This window comes from Cataglyphis hispanica, chromosome 24, assembly GCF_021464435.1.
Source record: "Cataglyphis hispanica isolate Lineage 1 chromosome 24, ULB_Chis1_1.0, whole genome shotgun sequence".
Lineage (NCBI taxonomy): Eukaryota > Metazoa > Arthropoda > Insecta > Hymenoptera > Formicidae > Cataglyphis > Cataglyphis hispanica.
This window is the reverse complement of record NC_065977.1, coordinates 3,208,300-3,229,772: the sequence shown is the minus strand read 5'-3', so window position 1 is coordinate 3,229,772 and position 21,473 is coordinate 3,208,300. Positions and strand designations below refer to the sequence as shown.

Below are 21,473 nucleotides of genomic sequence, written 5' to 3'. Positions count from 1 at the left end.
CGCACAAGAGGCTCCTGCTCAGGTGCAGAAACGTAAGGCCGAAGAAGAGCTCGAAATGGAGTCTTCGTGTAAGTATTTAAAAAATAAAATATTAATTTTCAAAGACGTTTTAACAAGAATAATCACAAAATTTTAAGAAAAATAAAAATAATTTAGGTATAATTTTTATTTTATTTATAATTAATTATTCCTTTTGCTTCGACAGTGCAGAGGCGATGATACTCAAAAGAAAAAAGTACCGGCCGCAGAACATGTGACGCAGACTCAAAATAATGAGAAAAGAAGTCAAATCGGAAAATCGCTAATCCTTCGCCGGTGACGGAGGAGGCTGAAGAAGAAGAGAAAAAAGACATATCGCACCAATGATAACGGCAACAACAGGTTGGCAATAACTTTAGCAACATCAATTTATTAGCGGAAAATACGCGGCATATTAGGAGATTCGGTATAATGAGAAGGGAAGCGAGTTTCGCGATACGACCGTTACACGGCGATACAAATATTTATAAAGCATTAGAAAATGCATTTCGCGAAATTTACGCGTATGTGCTAAATACATGTCAACCAGGCGAGTAGGGCTATCTTTTCATTCGCTAAATTTAGCTCATGGACCGGGTATATTGTTTCGCCCTATGACTTAACATACGAAGATATTTGGAGAGTCGTAAGTTCGGTAGCGCAGAGTGCCGGGGGTCTCGATGTCGCGGAATGTTTCAATATTCGCGTTTTCAATGTCTCGGTTCCTTCAGGTCGTGGTCGCGTTAAATTAACTCACGAGGACATTGCAAAGCGCTCGATAATAACAATTAATAATTCGGACAATTTATGCTTTCCGCGTTCACTAATAGCTCGGATTTATTGTGAACACGGTAATTTACGCATGGGCAAATTGCACGAAAAATGGAGTAATATAAGGCATCCATATTCTCCGCTTCAGCGCGAGCTAGCAATACAATTAGTTAGGAATGCTGGTATTACGATAACTGAAGAGGGTTGCGGAATTGCAGAAATCGAGCGCTTTCAACGCTATCTTGCAGTTGATAACATCGCGATTGTAGTTTATAATTTCGCTATTTTCGGTCGTGGTGCAAAACCAATGTACGACGGAATCGCGACACTCACTTCTCTCGATCGTGAACCCGCGCTACGTCTATATATAATGTATTACGAACGTTTACGGCATTATAATCCCATTGTAAATTTAAATGCCACCGCGGGTTGTAGAAATTATTGCGAACCATGCAATGTAGATTATTGGAACAATAAAACGGGTCATCGCTGTCCGAGTAAATATCCGCGTTGTTTCATTCTGCCATCATGTAAACAGTCAGACACGGAAATTATTAAATGCAACGTGTGTAAACGGGCATTTTTCGGTAAGAAATGCTTCGAGCGTCATCGTAGCGTAAAATCATACGACGGTAAATCATCCGTAAATATTTGCAATGTCGTATGATTTTACGACGGATGTAGACGTATCGTTAAATTTAGCATGAAACACGAATGCGGTTTCTTACTGCAAATTATGCCGTTCGCCAAAGCCAGAAAATCACTTATGCTACATGCAGCCTCTTCGACACATTAATGATTCCTTTAACGAACCTTTGTCAACTTTGTCATCGACAACGGCAACGGTGCCAAACAAAAAGGAACGCGTAGCATTCATGTTTTATGATTTTGAAACACGGCAAGATGAGACGCTTGAAAGTACAACTACCGTAAAAAAACACATCCATTCTGCGTAGCGCAACAAATTTGCGAAGCATGCGCGAAAGAAAATAATTTATTCGTGCGGTATCGTTGGTGCGGGGTGAGAGAGTTCGTATTTTGTCATGATTCGGTAAAACAGTTTACAATGCAAGCGACAAAATGTTTCAAGCAAATTTGTATAGAGCATAATGCAAAAGCGTTTGACGCTCAATTTATTTTAAAGTATATTGTCGAAAATCGTAATAACTTAGAACCTAAATTAATATTAAGCAGCACAAAGATCATGGTATTAACAGTAGGACATATACGAAATTCGATACGAAATTCATCGACAGTGTAAATTATATGCCGATGCGCTTATCCGATTTACCGAAGGCTTTCGGATTGCAGAATATGTCGGATAAAGACATTTTTCCACATTTGTTTAATACTGTCGAAAACCAATCGTATGTCGGACCCTTACCAGACATACATTAATATTCTCCGGAATCAATGAAAACAAAAGAGTGTAAACGCTTTCTTGCATGGCATGCCAATATGCGGCAGAAAAACACCATGTTTGATTTCTAACGCGAAATCATTCGCTATTACCGTACCGACATCGATATTCTTCGACAAGCGTGCATGACGTTTAGAAAAATTTTTATCGATCGTGGAAATGTGTGCCCGTTCGAGGAATGCACTACTATTGCTTCGACGTGGATGACTGTTTTCCGGAAAAACTTTTTGCACTCGAATACGATAGGCATCATTCCAGCAAGTGGATACAGAAAAGCAAACAATCATTCGCGTAAAGCTCTGCAGTAGTTGATATGAATGGAGCGCGAGCTCGGCCATTCTATAAATCACGCAGGGCATGCGCGTGAATATCGTATAATCGACGGCACGTCGATGGATATTATGAAACGTCTGATACGTCAGGAACGACACAATGTCATGTACTGCAATTTCACGGATGTTTTTGGCACGGATGCCCGTCTTGCTTTCTTTTGAATCACGACAGACCGATTTCATCATTGGATTGTAAGGATACAATCGACTCATGTTACGAGAGAACTCTCGCAATTTCGTGGAGACTGCATCAACGGAAATACTCTGTAATGGAAAAGTGGGAATGCTCTTTCGATCGCGATATGCGAAATAATCGTGAAATGCGTGAATATCTCGACAATCACTCGCTGGTGGAAACATCTTCGCTCGATACGCGCTATGCATTTTTCGATGGACACACGGATAATATCGTGACGCGATATGAGGTTATAAGTACGGAAAAAATACGATACGTGGACGTATGTTCCTTGTACCCATATATTTTGAAAATAGGTGCTTTCCCGATCGGTCATCCCGATATTTATGTCAGTGATAAATGTTCCACATTAATCGGGAACGCGCCGAATTATAATTTTAATACATTGGAAGGACTCATACGTTATAGAGTACTCGCTCCGCGTAATCTATTTCATCCCGTACTCCCATATTGCTCGAAGAAAAAATTACTTTTCGCATTGTGTCGCAGTTGCTGTGAAATATTTTCGCAAACGATCTGCACATGAAAATGGATAAGCGCGAATTCTAGGGTACTTGGATGTCCTGCGAATTACGCAAGGCCGTCGAAAAAGGTTATTTCGTGACGGCGGTAAGTGAGATTTGGCAGTACAAAATTAGCCAATTCGATCACACGACGCGTCAAGAAGGATTATTGGACGAATATATAAATACATTCTTGCAACTTAAACAAGAAGCCAGTGAATGGCCGAGCGAATGCGGGGAAAACGATGATGATGCTAAAGAACAATATTTATGGGAATATGAAAAAACCGAAGGTATTATTCTCGATAAGCGCAACATTGTGCAAAATCCCGGCTTACGTTCTGTCGCGAAGCTATGCTTAAATTCTTTTTGGGGGAAATTCGGCCAACAATCCAATTTGACTAATACGTAAGTCGTGAGAACGCAGCAATGTTTTATGACTTTGCTGATGAGTGCCGAGCAAACCGAAATAACCGATATATTACCCGTAATCGACGAGGTAATATATGTTTCATGGTGACAGCGACAAGAAGCAGTTGTTTCCTCCCCGTTGACTAATGTCAACACACAAGCTCGTTTAACATTATATTCTTATTTAGAGTGATTAGAACGTCGTGTTTTGTACTATGATACAGATTCATGTATCTACGTAAGTAGCGGCGATCCGAACGAATATGAGCCTCGAAAACCCCACAGGAAATTTTTTAGGCTATGACTGACGAGCTCGAGAGCTATGGCAGTGGCAGTTATATCGAAGCGTTCGTGTCCGGTCCGAAATTTTATGCTTATATACGCATGCCAGACGGACGAACGCACGAATCGTGTAAAGTTAAAGGCATTACTTTAAATTATGAAAACTCACAGCTTGTTAATTTCAATAGTATTAGAGATTTATTATTAGCTAAAGAGACAAAAAATGAAGAGAACGACGAAAAAGCTGAAACTTCGATAAATTTACGATTCAGAGCAATTCAACGTACCGCGTTTCATGAGTTAGTAACGCGGGATGAAACCAAAGTATGTGAGCCTGTATTATTAAAACGTAGATTTATTAATAGTTGATCACTATCATACGGATATATATATAATAGATAAATAATTTTTCATATCCTATTTTTATTGACTCTCGCACTTTTATCGCTGTATATAATAACTTAGTAACGAATTCACATATTTTCCGTTCATTAAGAGTTAACATTTTTTTGTAAATATTATAAATATTATATATTTAAGTGTAAATAATTTGTACAGAACATTGTATTTCTGCAGCATAAATAAAAATGTTATTAATTTTAAATTGATGTTGTTATTGATTGTTATTAATTTTAAACTGAAAACATTTAATTTTTCCTTTTCTCTCCTTCCTTCTTTTCTTCCTAGCCTCTGTGACATCATAGCGCTTTAAATCTCCGGGAGTCTATCGTCTCCAACGATGCATGTCTACCTGCGTTGCATGTCTCGACCGACAGGACAGTCGTGTCCGAAAATGAACGCTTGTATTTCGTCCGTATACCTTGATATCAGATAATTCCACACTAGCTGATTTTTCTTTTTTTCAGCAAGAAGAATAGGAGACAGTGGGCAACACGCGTGTTGCAGCACGATTTTTCGTAAGGGTGGTTGAAGGGGAGAGATGCCGTATGTCGCGAATATCTTTTGGATTTCCACAAGGGGTTGGAGGAGGGGAACGCAATGGAACAACTCTGCTGTCTTTGACGGTCGCTATTTTACTGACGTTGACACGTCGGACATCTTGTCGACTTTCTCTCTCGCACTATTTTCTGTCTCGTTTTTCCAGCTCGTCGGAATCAATCATGCAGCCGGCCACTATAGGGAACCAATCAGAGCACTCGGCCCCTGAGCCAGAGAGACCTACTCCTCTCCATAAATACCCCATCTAACTCTCACTCTTGTAAGATTTCAGTTTGCCCACTACACTAAGACCCAAAAAAGCGGAAGACCCAGGTTCAAGCCCGAGTATTTCTACCAGCTCGGTAAAAAATAAAAAATAAAAAAAATTAAAATTAAAAAATTGCCTTGTGGAGTCCCCACTCTTTTTTCTTCAGGTACCAGCGCAAAGGGCCCGGGCTCACAGCGGGGTCTAGCGCCAAGGGGCTATTACTCGCATGTGAGTGTGCTAATGATAAACGAATTACTGGCTGTTGCTCATATGCCACGGTTGTGTTATTATTACTTGTCACATGCAAAGTTCTTGTCTAAAAATTTAAAAAAAAAATACTCAATAATATATTTCAACTATTCAAGATAATTGCATTCCAATAATAAAAGATGATGATAGCGATGAAGATTGAGAAAATTAATTTTATAATGAATACAGGAAGAAAGAGAGAAAGAGAGAGAGAGAGAGAGAGAGAGAGAGAATAATATCAATAGAATATCAATACAAATATATGGCGAAAGGACTCATAAAAATGAAGCACCCCTATTTGTGAGAGATGGTAAGAAGCTTAAAAATGTACTACAAACATACTTCCTCGCGATAAACTTTGAAAATTATATTATTTATAGATTAAATATAGATAATCCCTAATATAAATATTGTTAATAATATATTAAAATTATATAATTTCTTTATAACTATTGAAATTTTTCACAAAATAGAACTGTTTATATTGTCTAATTCAGATAATTTCATAATAATTTTTACTGAAATATAAAAATACACTTAAATATTCATTTTAATAATAAATAAATACATAATTAAATCTAAAATATTTTCACCCGTTTTAATGGAAAATCAATAATGCAATAGGAACAGCACCAGGTGCTGTGCGATGCGATATTTTGATCTATATATATAAAAAAATATGTAAGAATAGGGAATTCAAAGATGTTTTTATGAAAATATGGTAGATGTTATTCAAAAATATCGTCCTAAAAAATAAAAAAGAATCCATGAATTTTGTTTACTTATTTCTTTCAGTCAGAAAAATTTCTTCAATTCTTTTAAACAATTGTTTTATTGATATTTACAGCATATATTTTTTTCATCAAAATCGGCTGTCATTTGAAAAAAAAAATTATTTTTTAATCTTATTTTCCTTCTCAATATTTAATACAAAATGCTATTTCGAGATTACTATTTAAATATTTTATACTACATGGATGTCAACTTATGACACTAATTTGGGTCTAATATATGCAGGGATTGATTTGCCTTATTTGGCTAAATCCTTTCTAGAAAAAATTAATATGTGCATATAATTGTTGATAAGCATTGAACTAGCGGGATCATTAAATTTTTCTACTTTTATGCTTTTTTGTTATGTGGATGTTATATGCTTATATTTTTATGGCAATGTCAGATTCTATTTGTAGTCGCATTTGTATCTTTTATTCTGTTTGTTCATTCTCTTTATCTTGCACTTTCCAGTAATGTTTTTTTTTATAAACTATTTAAAACTATTTCAACTATTCTCTAAAAACGAAATTAATTTTTAGTTCTATTAATTTTCATATATATAAATATATTAAATTTTTACATAAATCTTTGTTATTCCTTTTCGTTTTTTGATCTACTGATTTAAACTTGATTTAAACTATTATAAAAAATTGGAAAAATATCTTAAAAATTATTATTAGATGATATTATTTTTTAACATACCTGGAAGAGTGGTATATCGCGTGTTAGAAACTTAGGTAAGTTTACGTCAATCAACGAACGTAGAAGAAGAATAGCCTCATCTTCATTGGGATGCTTCAATTTCAGACTCTGTGCTGCAGAAAGAACAGTTTTGACGGCACGCATACCATAGTCATAATGTGATTGCGTAGACAACTGTTCAGAACAGAGTTTGTATGTAGTGACAATTTTTGTAGAAAGTTCGCGGGCGAAGCCAAAGCCTGAAGAATATAAAAAAATCTCAGCGATCATGGCGTAGTCTGGTACCATCATGGCGACTGTGCGAAATAAGACTTTCAAATTGTCTGGCAATTCCGTGCGACCGGCGTAACCAGGATTCATTGTAATGCATATAAAAACAGCCGGATTCAATATGAGTTCAGTGTCTTCAAAAACAAACGTCTCCAAACCGGCACGTACTGCCTATATATATACATATAATTATTATCTTTTATTAAATTATTTTTGAAATACATAATTCTTAATAAAGAACAATAATATAAATTATCTTATAGAAATTAAATTAATGATATAGAAAATATATATCGCGTATTATATGCAATTCAATTAAACTACAAACAAAATTTATTGAAAATTTCCACTCAACTCGTTTTTACAAAAAAGAATAAAATTGCATTATTTACAAAAATAATATAAAAATAATTGGAAATAAAACTGTAAACATGTCAAATAAATAAAAATCGAAAAAAAATGGCAATAATTGTATTGCATGTTGGTACGCACTTATTCGAGTAATTAATAAAAAGCGAACAAATCAGCGCTTTTTGCTTTAGAGAGCGCTTCGCCCTTATTACTAATGTGCGTGTGTGCGTGTGCGTGTGCGTGTGTGCGTGTGCGTGTGTGCATGTGCATGTGCATGTGTGTGTGGCGCGCACGCACACGCAAATTCCAAAACAAAAAATCAAAACTAAATATGAAATTAATAATTAATTATAATATTGTTACGTCCACCCCTATATTTCGTCTCTATGTATCGTCTTTGACAGTTTGCTGTATTTCTTAACACGTCGCTAAGGGAGTTGTTGATTTATTACGGTGGACATTGTGTATTTAGAGCCGCCATCTTTGTCTCGCGACGGGTTTGTTTCCGTGGGGACGTATCTACGATTAAGGAGTTTATCTGTACCGTATTCTGTATTCTGTGTTCTGTGTTATATTAAAGTTCTTTTTGTTATTTAAAATAAATGTTGTTATTTACGACGTAAAGTGTAAGTGCCGGTTGAAACGTACGCAATTCGATTATTCTCGAAGTCGTCCTGCGGACGCAACATTTTGGGAGCTGGATCGAACTAGACAACGAAACTTTGGGTTTGAAACACACAACGAGCTATGGATGCATTGGAACAGCGAGTTTTGCCGACTGGGGTGTCAACACGGAAAAGATTTCGTGGCGCGACTCCGCTCCGTACCGCAGGGCCGACTAGGGAAATTACGACAGCATAAGCGGCGGCATCAGGGTCAATTTTGGAAAGAATTACCCTACAATCTGCGTTACGAAAGATACAACAGCTTCGCGAAGAGCGATAGAAAGAGCGAGCTGAATTAGAAGCACAATTTCAACAACGAGATGAAATGCTCCGTGGATTTGAAGAGAAAAGATGCACCAAATGGATAATATTCAGCTAAGTCGTTCTAGTAATAGAGGTAGCTTTAGAGCGGGTAACTTTGAGGAGGCCGGGACGCGTGAGGAGATCGGAGCGTATGAGAAAATTGGGGCGCGTGAATCAATTAACAGAGAGTTGGGCTATAAATTGAAGCCAGATATTTTTGATGGGACTGTTCCATTGAGAGAGTTCTTTTCACAATTTGTTGTTGATCGCTCGAGCTAATCAGTGGAGTGACGCGACGAAAAGTGTAGCGTTAATTTCGTGTTTGAGAAGGAAAGTACGAGTGGTTTTAAAATGCATAAATGATATTGAAAGCCTCGAATTATGCAGAGCTAAAATTGGAATTACGTTTTGGAGAGGGATAATGCTCTCAATCTTATTATTCGCGTTTACCAATAGAAAGCAGAAATCGGGAGAGGATGAGGCAATTTTGGGTTTCGATATTGAGCGTTTGACGCAATTAGCTTATCTAGAATGCTCCCATCAAGTTCGTGATAAGATCGCTTGTTCGAAATTTGTCACTGCTCTTTCGGATAGATTCGTGGAAAGAACTCTACAGTTAGAAAGTGTCACCTCCTTGAAAATGGCCATTCAAAGAGCAATGGCAGTGAGAGTAATTCAAGAAAGTAATTTTGAAAGAAAAAAAGAATTTAATAGTAATTATAATAATTATTATAAAAATAATTATAAATGACAGAGAACTAATAATTTTAATGTTAAAAAGAAATATTTCAATTACAAAAATAAGGATTAGAAGAATGATAGAAGTTTTGAATGTTAGTGAGTCCTATTAAACAGGCTCCTCGTCAAATACCTTTGAAAATACGAGGGGAGGTCGATAAAATCATCGAAGATATGAGATGTCAAGAAATTATAGAGGAGTCACAAAGTCCGTAGGTTTTGCCTGCCGTTATGGTTAGGAAGAAGGATGGATCAATTAGATTCTGCTTTGATTATAGGAAATTAAATGCAATAATGGTAAAAGATTCCTATTCAATGCCTCAAATTAATGACATGATCAGTTAGATGAAATTCGTGGTTCTCTTCTTTGGACCTTAAGAGGTCCCCTTTGGATATTGGCAAGTGAAGATTCGCCAGGAGAACAAGGAAAAGACAGCATTCTCACTTGACAATGGTTTGTGGCAATTCACTGTCATATCTTTCGGACTGTGTAATGCTCCCCTTTTGAGCGATTAATGGAGAAAGTCTTACGGGGATTACTTTGTAATATTTGTTTGGTATATTTAGATGATGTTGTCATTTTTGGTAAAAGTTTCGAAGATATGCTAGAATGTTTAAGACAAGTCTTCTTGCGATTACGTTCTACTAATTTAAAGTTGAATCCAAAGAAATGTTCTTTCTTTAAGCGAGAGATATAATATTTAGGTCATGTAGTTTCTCAGCAGGGTATTACAACTGACCCTGAAAAGATTTCCAGTGTTAAGTATTGGCCGGTTCCCCGCATCAAAAAGCAGGTCCGTAGTTTCTTAGATTTTTGTTCCTACTACAGGAAATTCATTAAAGGAGTTTCGCTGATAGCGAAGACATTGTTCGCACTAACTGAAAATTTGACAAAATTTCTGTGGACTGAACAATGCGAGGCAGTCTTTGTAGAATTGAAGAAACGTTTAGTGTCTTCTCCTATTTTATCTTTTCTAAAAGATAAGGGCCAATTTATTCTAGATACTGATGCGTCTAATCATGGGATCGGTGCGATATTGTCTCAGATTCAAGATACAAGAGTAGAAAAGAGTAGAAAAGGTTATAGCATATTATAGTCGTGTGTTAAATAAATCTGAGAGAAATTATGTTATGCGCCGGGAATTGTAGATTCATTAAAATCATTCCATCATTATTTATACAGATGTAAATTCGTAATTAGATCTGATCACATTTCTTTACATTAATCGTTTAGGATTTTGGAAGGGCAAATGACATGTTAGAGAGGGTTCAGTAGTAATAATAAATAATTTTGAAGTTGTTCATCGGAAAGGGACACTTCACGATAACGCCGATATTTCGCGTGGGCGCAGCGATGCGAAGAATTTATCAATGAGCTCGAAGAATGCAATCGTGTCAAGCGTCCGCGATTCTTGATCGGAAACAGTCTTTCGTTGCCAGAATCGCGCGACATGAGGGTGTAAAAATTCGATTACAAAGACAGTTTATACTTAGTGGTAATTACAGTGATAACAATTACGCAGGAAGACTCGTTTGGCGAGAGATCGATACCACGTTTGAAAATCGCGTATTGACCGGTGTGGTGATTAACACAAACTATATCGAACCGCATCAATTTCTCGAGGACGTCAAAGACATTGTGCTCGAACACGTGCAAAACGTGATAAAAAAACATTTTGATGTGAAAATAAACACTGTGTTTAATGGTGAATTTGTGACAGGTGATAAGCGCGCAAATAAGAGCATTAATACGAGAAACTGTGAACTCTTTCGCACTGCCGATCTACGCGAGTAGTATGAGCGGCGGGTTATCGAGCTCATCCTTGCCTCGCTCGAAGAATTTCAAGAACGCGACAGCGGGTGAGCTTTGTTGCGAATATTCCATTTGATTGTAAATATAAACAAGTATAATCCAATGCGCGCGGGATATCACATAAAATTACCGCGAGAAATAATGATGAAAAAAGCGGTAATTAATTTACAGTCTAAAGACAATGCGTGACATGTTTTACGTGGTCAGTGGTTGCTGCTCTGCATCCAGCTAAATTGAAAGTGGATCGAGAATCGTCGTACCCGCATTACACGACAGTGCTAAATCTTCAGGACATTGAGTTTCCAGTGACTATTAATCAAATTAAAAAATTTGAACTTCATAATAACATTTCAATAAATATATATAGTATCGAGGAAAAAACATTGTTCCGACACGTCTAAGCAAGTTAAAGAAGGACCGACACGTCAATTTGCTATACATGTAAGATTCACATGACGTCGAACATTTTGCGTGGATTAAGAATCTTTCCCGCCTCATGAGCTCGCAATTGAGCAAGAAATATCATAGAAAATATATTTGCTATCGGTACGTATATTTTATATATTTTATATATTGCATTTTCTTTTTATTAAATATATACGAAAGAAAAATTAATTATTTCTATTTTTTTTCTTTTACAGATGTTTACACTACTTTGGATCGGAAGATAAATTGCAGTCGCATACGGTTGACTGCCGACAAATATACGAGTGCGCTATTCGGTTACCGAGCGAAAACGACAAATGGCTCAGCTTTGGCAACTACAACAGGAAAGAGCGACTTCCCTTTATTGTATACACCGATTTGGAGTGCGTTTTGAAGAAAACGAAAGAAGAAGAAAGGAACTATCAACATCACCAAATATTTAGCATAGCTTATTATATACATTGCACATACGACGAAACATTGTCCGCGTATCATTCTCGCCGTAATACCGATTGTATCGTGGTTCGTCGAAGAACTTAAAAATTTAGCACATCGCGTAAAAGGTATCATATCCACGAATATCCCCATGATAATTTTTTTGAAAGAACAGTGGGCGCATTTCGCAGCGCGTCGCAATGACGTGCGAGTACGCGATCATTACCATCTGGGCGATACTGAAGTCCCGCTCATTCAAATTGCAATTTAAATTATAAAAACTCTTATTGCATTCCAATAATTTTTCACAATTTATCCGGTTATGACGCACATTTTATTGTAAAAGAAATAGCTATTGCGTTCGAAGGAAAAATCGACTTATTATTGATAACGAAAGAAAAGTATACTTCATTCACGAAACACATTAAAGATACCACTGAAAGATCAAATTTGCGAAGCGATATTAAATTGCGTTTCATCAATTCATACAAATTTCTTTGAACCAGTCTCGACAAATTGACATCTTTTTTAAATAAAGACAAACTTAAAATTTTACGTTCCAAATTTTCTACATTATCTGATCATGATTTTGAGTTATTGACGCAGAAAGGTATCTTTCCATACGAATACATTGGTTGCATCACGAACGAGAAGAGAACTTTACGAACGAGAATCATTTTACAGTTCTTTGACTGGAAACACTGTATCCGAGAGTGAAGACGCGCACGCCCAGAACGTCTGGAGGCGGTTCTCCAAACTCTAGGCGAATACAGCGATCTGTATTTAAAAAAAGATATCTTGTTATTGGCCGACGTTTTTGAAAATTTCCGCGAAAGTTGTATTAAAAGTTATGGGCTCGATCCTGCGTATTACTATACTTTACCTGGTGTCACATGGGACACCATGAAGCATACTAGTGTAAATTTCGAATTGCTCACCAATATTGACATGATTATGTTTATCAAACGTAGTATTCGCGGCCTGAGCCAATAGCGTTCCGACAGATACGCGCAAGCCAATAACAAATACATGCAGTCGTACGATCCATCGAAATCTTCATCGTATTTAATGTACTTTGATGTAAATAATTTGTACGGATGGACAATGTGTCAACCATGCCGATTTTCGATGGGTCGACAACGTATTCAGTTTTGATTCATCATCGATCGCGTTTGATTTGCCTATCGGCTACATCCTCGAAGTCGATCTCGAGTATCCACAATATCTTCACGATGCGCACCTACCGTTTTGCCCGATATGCGATAAACCTCCCGGTAAGCGGGAGAACAAGCTTCTCGCGACATTATACTATAAAAAACTTTACGTGATACACTGCCGCAATCTGCAGCAGTCTTCGCGTCGCAAAGATACATCGCGTAGTGCAATTTTCACAATCTTCATGGCTCCGCGATTACATTAAACTTAATACAAAATTCCGAACACTCGCGAGAAATGATTTAGAAAAAAGTTTACATAAATTAATGAATAACGCGATATTTGGCAAAACGATGGAAAATGTGCGCAATCATGTTAATGAAAATTATTAATAAAGTTGGATGGACGATACGGTGCAGAGGCAATGATCAAAAAACCAAATTTCCATAGTAGAAGAGTCTTTTCGGAAAATTTAGTCGCCATCAAATTACGCAAACTTGAAGTGAAATTTAATAAACTAATTTAGGTCGATATATGTATATTCGACATATTGAAAGTGCGTTTATACGAATTTCACCATAAATACATGATACCGCAAAATTTCGCATTATATAACAAAAATTGTAATATAATGTACACTGGTAGATAGTTTAATTTTTCATATTAAATGCGACAATGTATATATAAAAGCATGAAACACGATATCGATAGATTCGACACGAGCGATTATCTGACTTACAACGTGTACGATATATCATTCAAGAACAAGAAAGTGCCGGGTTTAATGAAAGATGAAAATAATAACGCGATCGTGACCTAACGGACTTAACGGTGTCTAAATGAACAGTGTCCAAGTGAGCGGTGTCCAAGTAAACGATGCGTATTTTTTTACGTGTCCAAAATTAATGTGTCCAAATGCACTGTGTGCAATTGAATCATGTGCAAAATCTCGTGTCCATTTGTACCGTGTCCAAGTGCGCTGCTCCCGGCGATGTTGAGGAAGGGGACTGTTTTAGGGGGCGCATTACATTTTTACATATCCTATGGAAGCTATGGAATCTTCTTACAAAATCCGACAAGTCATTGTGGGAGCTGAGTCTTTTGTGGAATTACATCTTGGCGATAACCGAGGAAATCACATAATATTGCCTCATAAAACGTGAAAAACATTCATCAAAAGACGTATCAATATTGAATGTGACTGCAGGAATCAAGACACATTTGCGCCTTCATCACTAAGAATTGAATATCTAGTAATGGAACATGTTAAAATACGTGATGCAAGTGTTGTAAAACTTACAGTAGAGGATTCTTGCTTGTACATGAAACCAGCAACTATATTATTTTTATTCGAACTCGAACATTGCGTTAATCAGGAATATTTAAAGCTGTACGAGATTACAGAAGATGTAAATGCGAGTTTTGTTCAATTTGTTCGGTGTTTGCAAAGTAATATGCCTAGAACCATGAGAGAAGATGCAGACAAAATTTTGTGCGAAGTTGTGATAAAACATCTATTATAGATTGCGAATTAGTAGCTTATGCTGTGGAACTTTTGTGTGAAGCCTTGAAACGAGGTGATGTATGGGTAACATAAATAAAAAAAAATATGTAAAAATTAAAAAAGATAATCATCTATTTTTTTCGCTTTCCTTTCTTGTATGCATATAAGATATATAACCGCGGCGCGACCGGTTAGCAGTATCCCGGACGAGGGATAGCGCGATGTGTTGCGTGGATGTAAGAGAGAGATAACATTTGTATATATAGTGGGATAGAGATAGGGATAGTGCGAGACATCTATAATGTGTGTAAAAAGGATAGCGCGATGCGTTAGAGAGGGATAACACGAGGCGTTCGTAAGATGCCGTGTTAAAGAGAGATAGCGCAAAGCATTCGTGTAAGAAAAAACGTATGGGCATAAGAGGGATAGCGTCTGCAATATGTGGGAAAAGGATAGCACTAATGGTATTCGCAATGTGTTGGAGAGGAATGCGGGACGTTCGTAAGACGATGCGACAAGGATAGCGTTATCATAGGTATAGGAAAAGGATAGCGCTAATGATTGCATGCATGTGGGAGAGGGACAGCGCGGCACATCTATAATGTGTGGGAAAAGGAAAGAAGAAGACGTAGAAATAATTCCCAGCGTTCAGACCACACGTGCAATAATGCGAAACGCTATTTGTTTATAATTTTTAAAAATTCCATTTCATTTTAAAAATTATATCCGCATATCATCAATACTCGCCTTTTCGCGCCAATTATAAACAAAACATGTCTCGATGCGATAAGCATCCCCAGCCCGCGCGACGTCAGATCCTCGTGCGCTCAAATCCCCTATGCGGTTTCCCCTCGACCCGTAGAGGACCTAGATTAGAACCAGCCCCTATCCCCTACTAATGTTCAGTTTCTTCCATATTTCAAACGGCATCTTGCTTTCATCCGTTTGAAACTGTACCGTTCGATTCAGTATGTATACCGCCGTGTTCACTGTTTCCGCCCAGAGGAATATCAGATTTTTTGCTTGGAGTATCGTCTTTTCCGCAATTTTACAATTGTGCAATTGTCTTTTTCCATTTTCCCGTTTTGCAGGGAAGGTAGAAAGAAACAACCATAAATGCTAGCTAATCCATTTTACCGTTGCAATACACGCAACTGTTATTCGTCAATGTAATTATTGCGCAACCGAACTTGTTCACAATTCGCTATTTCCGGAAACAATCAAGCACATCAAACTTGTACTTGATGAATTATACGATTCTAAAACTCGTAACATCATCCTTGAAAGTTAAAATAAAAAAAAAGCTTGCACCACCGAGCGACTAGACTGACATAGACCCGCTGTGCACACATTCTCCTAGCTATCTACTTGTTCTGATCTATCACATTCTTGAAAAGCAATCTGTAAAGTTTCTTCAAATGATTTGCAGAAGAATTCTGTACTTCTGTTTATGTTTATTCCGTTGGCAAGATCCTTCTGAACTCACGATGTGTATGTGTTCAAGTCTGTCATGCCACATCTTCAGACTCGTCTCTGATGCTTGTTTCACATTTGCCGGAAAAACATATGTATGTACATTTGATTGTTGCACACTAACTACTTTTTTTTTACTATTTCTTGACATCTCGATCTTATCGTCTCTGAAACTGACACAAAAATCTTTTTCCGCACACGTATTGACCAAAAATATTTTTTTTTATAACTCGAAGTATTATAGTATGATTTCTAACAACGCACCGTTCCACTTTCCATTCACGTATTTTTCAATGTTTATTTTTTCCACTCCGGTTACTTAACACTCTTCATCATCTCCGAATGTGACACTGTTCGTAAGACAAAAATCAATCACCCAATCTGTTCGTTGCATTATGTGTGCTATCAAGCTATAGTCGATATACCAAACCTGTGTATCGATACGCAGATTTTTCTTATCAATCTTGAATATTTAGACCACATGCGCCACTTCCCTTCCCGAATACGTAGCTACAAACGCACACCTATTTTCCGATTGTTATTTATTGTTCTCTTATTTGTAGGTATCTTTTTTTTTGTGAGTATTCACTCGCGGAGTAATCTTTTCCTTGACATAATAACATATGTTTATTCGACAGCTGTTTTATCTTCTTTTTTTCGTTTTACCACTTGTCTTTCATATTCTTTTATCCAATGACCGCTAAAGCACTCGTCACATAGAGATACCTGTTTTGCATTTTATGCCTGCGCGTGTGGAAAAGATACACATACAAGCATGAATCAGGTATGTATATGTAATGCGCAAAACATTCTGTATTACATTTTGTGCACTGCGCGTCAATGATTCGTTCCACTTCCCTAGCGAGCAAAGCAATATTTATCCTTTGCTAATGCCTAGGATTTCTATACATTAGCAAAGGATATTGCCTTGTTCGCTAGGGAAACAGAACTAATCATTGACGCGCAGTGTATACGGTTCACGCAGTGATGTTAGAAATGCTATTCTGTGCGCGCATGTATGACAAAAATTATATAGTGTTGTAGCAAAAAATAAAGTATGTTACAGACTCTTAATTGTATAATATATGAAATGGAATAAAATTATAAAAAACTAGCAATTACAAAATATCAAATTAGATATTATTTAACATAATAATAAAATATATATATAAATAATTAAAAATCAGTAATACCTAATTAAAATTGATAAGTATAAATTAAGGGTAAATGTTTACATTTACAGTTTACGTTTACAACTTATACAGCACCGATCGTTTTCATTTTTATATATATTATAGAGGGCACATTCCTGAGTAATACGCACTTTGAATTTTGTGGCTCTCTCTTCTGTTTCCAAAAATATGCAATTTTAAAATTTCATAGTTTTAATGCTCTTTCTATTATAAAATAAAGAAAAATAACGGTTGTTTACGTTATATTTCTGTAAAAGAGTCATGGAAATAGTGTTTGTTTACATTTTCGGAGGCAAAGCTTCGTATAGGCATAACTTTAAGAGTTTTATCGTCTATACACTTTTCCATTGTCACAACAGTTGTAAGGTAGAACTTGCTTTCTCTATTGTAAAGTATGTGCGTGGACAAAGTGGGTTCCGTCCCCCCTCCCTACAAGGGTGGTTCCACTTCCAAAAAAAATAACCTAACCCAAACTTATTTCTGATTTACAATTAAAATTTGATTTGGATTAGGTTATTTTTTTGGAAGTGAAGCTCCCCTGTAGGAAGGAGGGGGAACGGACCCATTGCGTTCACGCATACACTTTTCCATTCGCACAACAGTTGTAGGATAGAACTCGCTTCCCCTCTTGAACAGTATATGTTTTTGAGAGTTTTACAAAAAAGTATAATAGACAATTTTTATATTTTATTATATAATATTTATTTTATAAATCATTAATAAGAGGATATACATCTGCCATAATGTTAAAGAATTCATCAATATGTTTATCATAATTAAATTGAAGTTTAAATAAAAATTCTGCTAAATATCTAGCATAATTCGTTTCGTGTGCCGAATCGAGGTATAGGTATTGCACCACGAACGTCTCGCCATACACATTCAATGTGCTGAGTATGTGCACCAATTTCTGGATCCACAAAATTATAATTATGATTGACTGACAAATGTTTATATTTTTCATTTTTTAAACATTTATACGATTTTCAATAATCCGATATTATAGTGGTTCTTAGTACAATCCGTTTTTTTATAACATGTAAAAGAGTTTCGGCAGATCGATCAACAACAGGTTCAAATAAATAATTTTTTCTTTCGATCAAATATTCATTGTTCCTCAATCAAACGTCCCTTGTTATATTTTCTTTTATCAATCTTGGCCGCATCTATTTCTACTATGCAATTCTTACCATCTAATTGTACACTATTTTTAGAGACCCAATTAATACATAGCTGAAATTATTATAGCAATTTATAATATAAGAAAAAATAAAATTAAAATGTCTATGTATTTGAAGCAATAAAATTATTTACCTTTCGAAAATTACTCCAATCTGCTATAGCGTTTACTTAAATTTAATTTCACTTCAAGAAATAAGTAGCGTGGCGGAGATAGCATAAAAAAATATGTAATAAAACGACAAGCATTTTCAAGTCCGACATGCATTTCAGAGAATCAGGTTTTATGTGCGCTTACTCAAAAATTACACCATGTTCTTCTTTTTCTATTGCGTTGTTTCTGTTCATATACAACTATGACATTCCAATATTAAACGAACACGAGATAAACTTGCAATATAATTGCAACGTGGACATTTGATTTCACTACGTATAACATGATGTTCAAGTAAATAATCAATAAGTTTATTTTTATCTGCAGTAGTAGATAGAAATAAAGCTTCATTGCTGTATTTCTTTTGAAATTTCTAGCGAAACTGAACAAGTGTACGATTTTAAAATATACTAGCAGTAATATAAAAACAACTCTAAATGTAAACAAATGAAATTCTTAGTGAAAATATATTGACAGTGATGCAAATGTAAACAAAAAGACATAAACACGCAAGTAAAGTACAGTGAAAAGATCACAGAAATAAATACGAAAATCATAATACTTCAAAATTGCATATCTCTGGAACCAGAAGAAAGCGCCACAAAGTTCAAAATGCATGTTACTCAAAAATGTGCCCTCTATAATATATGTAAAAATGAAAACGATCGATGCTGTGTAAGTTAATGTAAATATTTATCTTTTTATTTTTTAATATAAAAGAGGATTATTTTTTAATATAAAAGCTCTGAAAGGGGGAAAAGAGGAAAGATAAAAAAAAACATAACTTTTATAAAAAACATAAGTAAAACTAAAACTTTTATATAATTAAAACTAAAATTAAAACAAAACTTTTATATAACTAAAAATAAATAAAATTTATTATGGCAGAAATTATCAAAAGAATACCAACATTTTTTGCAAAGATAAAGAAAACTGCTAAAAACCTCACTAGTATTCAAACATAACAAAAATACAAAATAAAGACTTTACAATAAATAAAATTAAAATATGTAATATATAACATAATTATTATTAGTTGACTACTAATTGAAGGTGTCAATTTTTAAGAAATAAAATAAAATAAAATATATATACAACATAAATAACGTCATTAAATTTATTATATATTTAACAGAACTAAAACAACACAAGATAATAATATTATAATATATGAAATAATTAAATAAAATCTATAAAACAAAACAATTGTTATAAAATAATACGAATAAAATTATAATTAACATGCAAGTAGAGAAAAATCGGTTAGATAAATGCAACCAAATAATGTTCATTACGTATAAAAAAAAGCAAACATCATACATATGTAAAAATAAAAAAGAATAAATTTAATCACTATCACATATTTTTTCAGAATATAAATTTTGATTATTATGTAATTCCAAATGTCTAGAATCGACTTGAAAAGACACAATTAATATTCTTGAAAAGTTGATCGAATTGTACAAATAGCGGAAATAGTTTCATTTGTAAGGCATAACTTCCACCGCCATATGCATTTCTCGATATTGTGTGCGCAGAAGTTGTCTCGTTGCCAATTGGTAGTCAACTTGACGAGCACTTCATTTTAGGTTGACTTAGCAACTTATGTTTATTTGCCTTGCAACCGGTTATCGAAGATCAATATACAAAGGAACGAATCAAGAGATGATTCCTGTTCCGGCCGTCATTAGATAAAGACCGGTTATTTAATATTCCGAGCGTTATTCTTCGCGAAAAGCATGAGCTCTCGTTTAAGTTAATTTTAAATACACGTAATTTGTTTATAAATGGGATAGTAAATGGGAAAAATGACTAATTGTGAGCTTCGCGCAGTAATCGGAGCGCAAGTATTTTTGTTTAAATTATATATTTATAATGTACGTTTTGGTCTTAGATTTGGACTTTCTTCAGCCTGTTAACATTATTCATACATTATTAATATATTACAATCGGATCAGTCGTGTTAATACATGGATAATTTATTTAAAATTACATACGTGTTTTTTGTGTTTTGTAGCTGCACACTGGCCTGTGTCAATCGGCCGAAAATCATGTTAATCTGGTGAAGCGGGGTATCGAGCCATGAGTTTTAAGACGCAACTGTCGTGTGTTTAAATAATTGACTTTGTGTAATGTTATTCGCAATGATCATTTGGGCATTGGATATAAATAATAAACAAATAAGGTTGTTGTGCTGTTTAGCTTAGATTTGTTCGTTAAATTTTTGTTAAATTAAACTTTCAAACTTTCTGGCGGATTTCTCTTTCTTTTGCATACGTTAGAAGCATGTGTAAATAAAATAATAAATTAAAATTCGAATAAATAAATTAGATTGCGTCAAATGTAAAATGTGCGTAAATAAATTAAATGAATAATTGGGTCAACGGTTAAAATGTAAATAAGTATAAAAGTAAAAATAATGTGATTTGAAGTTGTATTGGGTCAGAATATAAAATGTATATAAATAAATTAAATAAATAATTATTAAAATGTAAATAAGTATATAAATAAATTAGATTGAGTCAAAATATAAAATATATATAAATAAATTAAATAAATAAATCAAATAAATAAATTAAATTTAGATAAAATAAAATCTGACAGAATAATTAAAATTTTTTGTAAATTCTTCACCATCAAACCATTATCATACCATCGTGTGATATGCGTGATGCAAATTCTCAGTGTCGCTTTGTAAATTATTGCTTGGGTTAAAAGAACATATAAAAACATTAATATTAAAACAAATTGAAAAAAACAGAGTACGATTTTAACAAACAATGCAAGCAATAATCGAACACATTACTTTAATATCCCATATGTTCCATTATTCTCGGAACAATTTAGGCCTGTGGTCCGTGATTTGCAAAAATATCGTACACAGGCATGAATAAACTGACAAGATACATTAGAGTGTGGAAGGATAAAACCCAATGAAATGAGAAACAA

The 21,473-nt window shown here is 35.0% G+C and overlaps 1 protein-coding gene across 1 annotated transcript in view; it reads right to left on the bottom strand.

The window, feature by feature from the left end:
* The window catches only part of LOC126858295 (dynein axonemal heavy chain 12-like), a 114,800-nt gene that overhangs the window by 55,465 nt on the left and 37,862 nt on the right, over positions 1–21,473 (bottom strand). Inside the window, exon 5 of the mRNA XM_050608499.1 lies at positions 6,866–7,306. Coding sequence (XP_050464456.1) covers positions 6,866–7,306 — 441 coding nt within the window. The remainder of the gene's footprint in view (positions 1–6,865; positions 7,307–21,473) is intronic.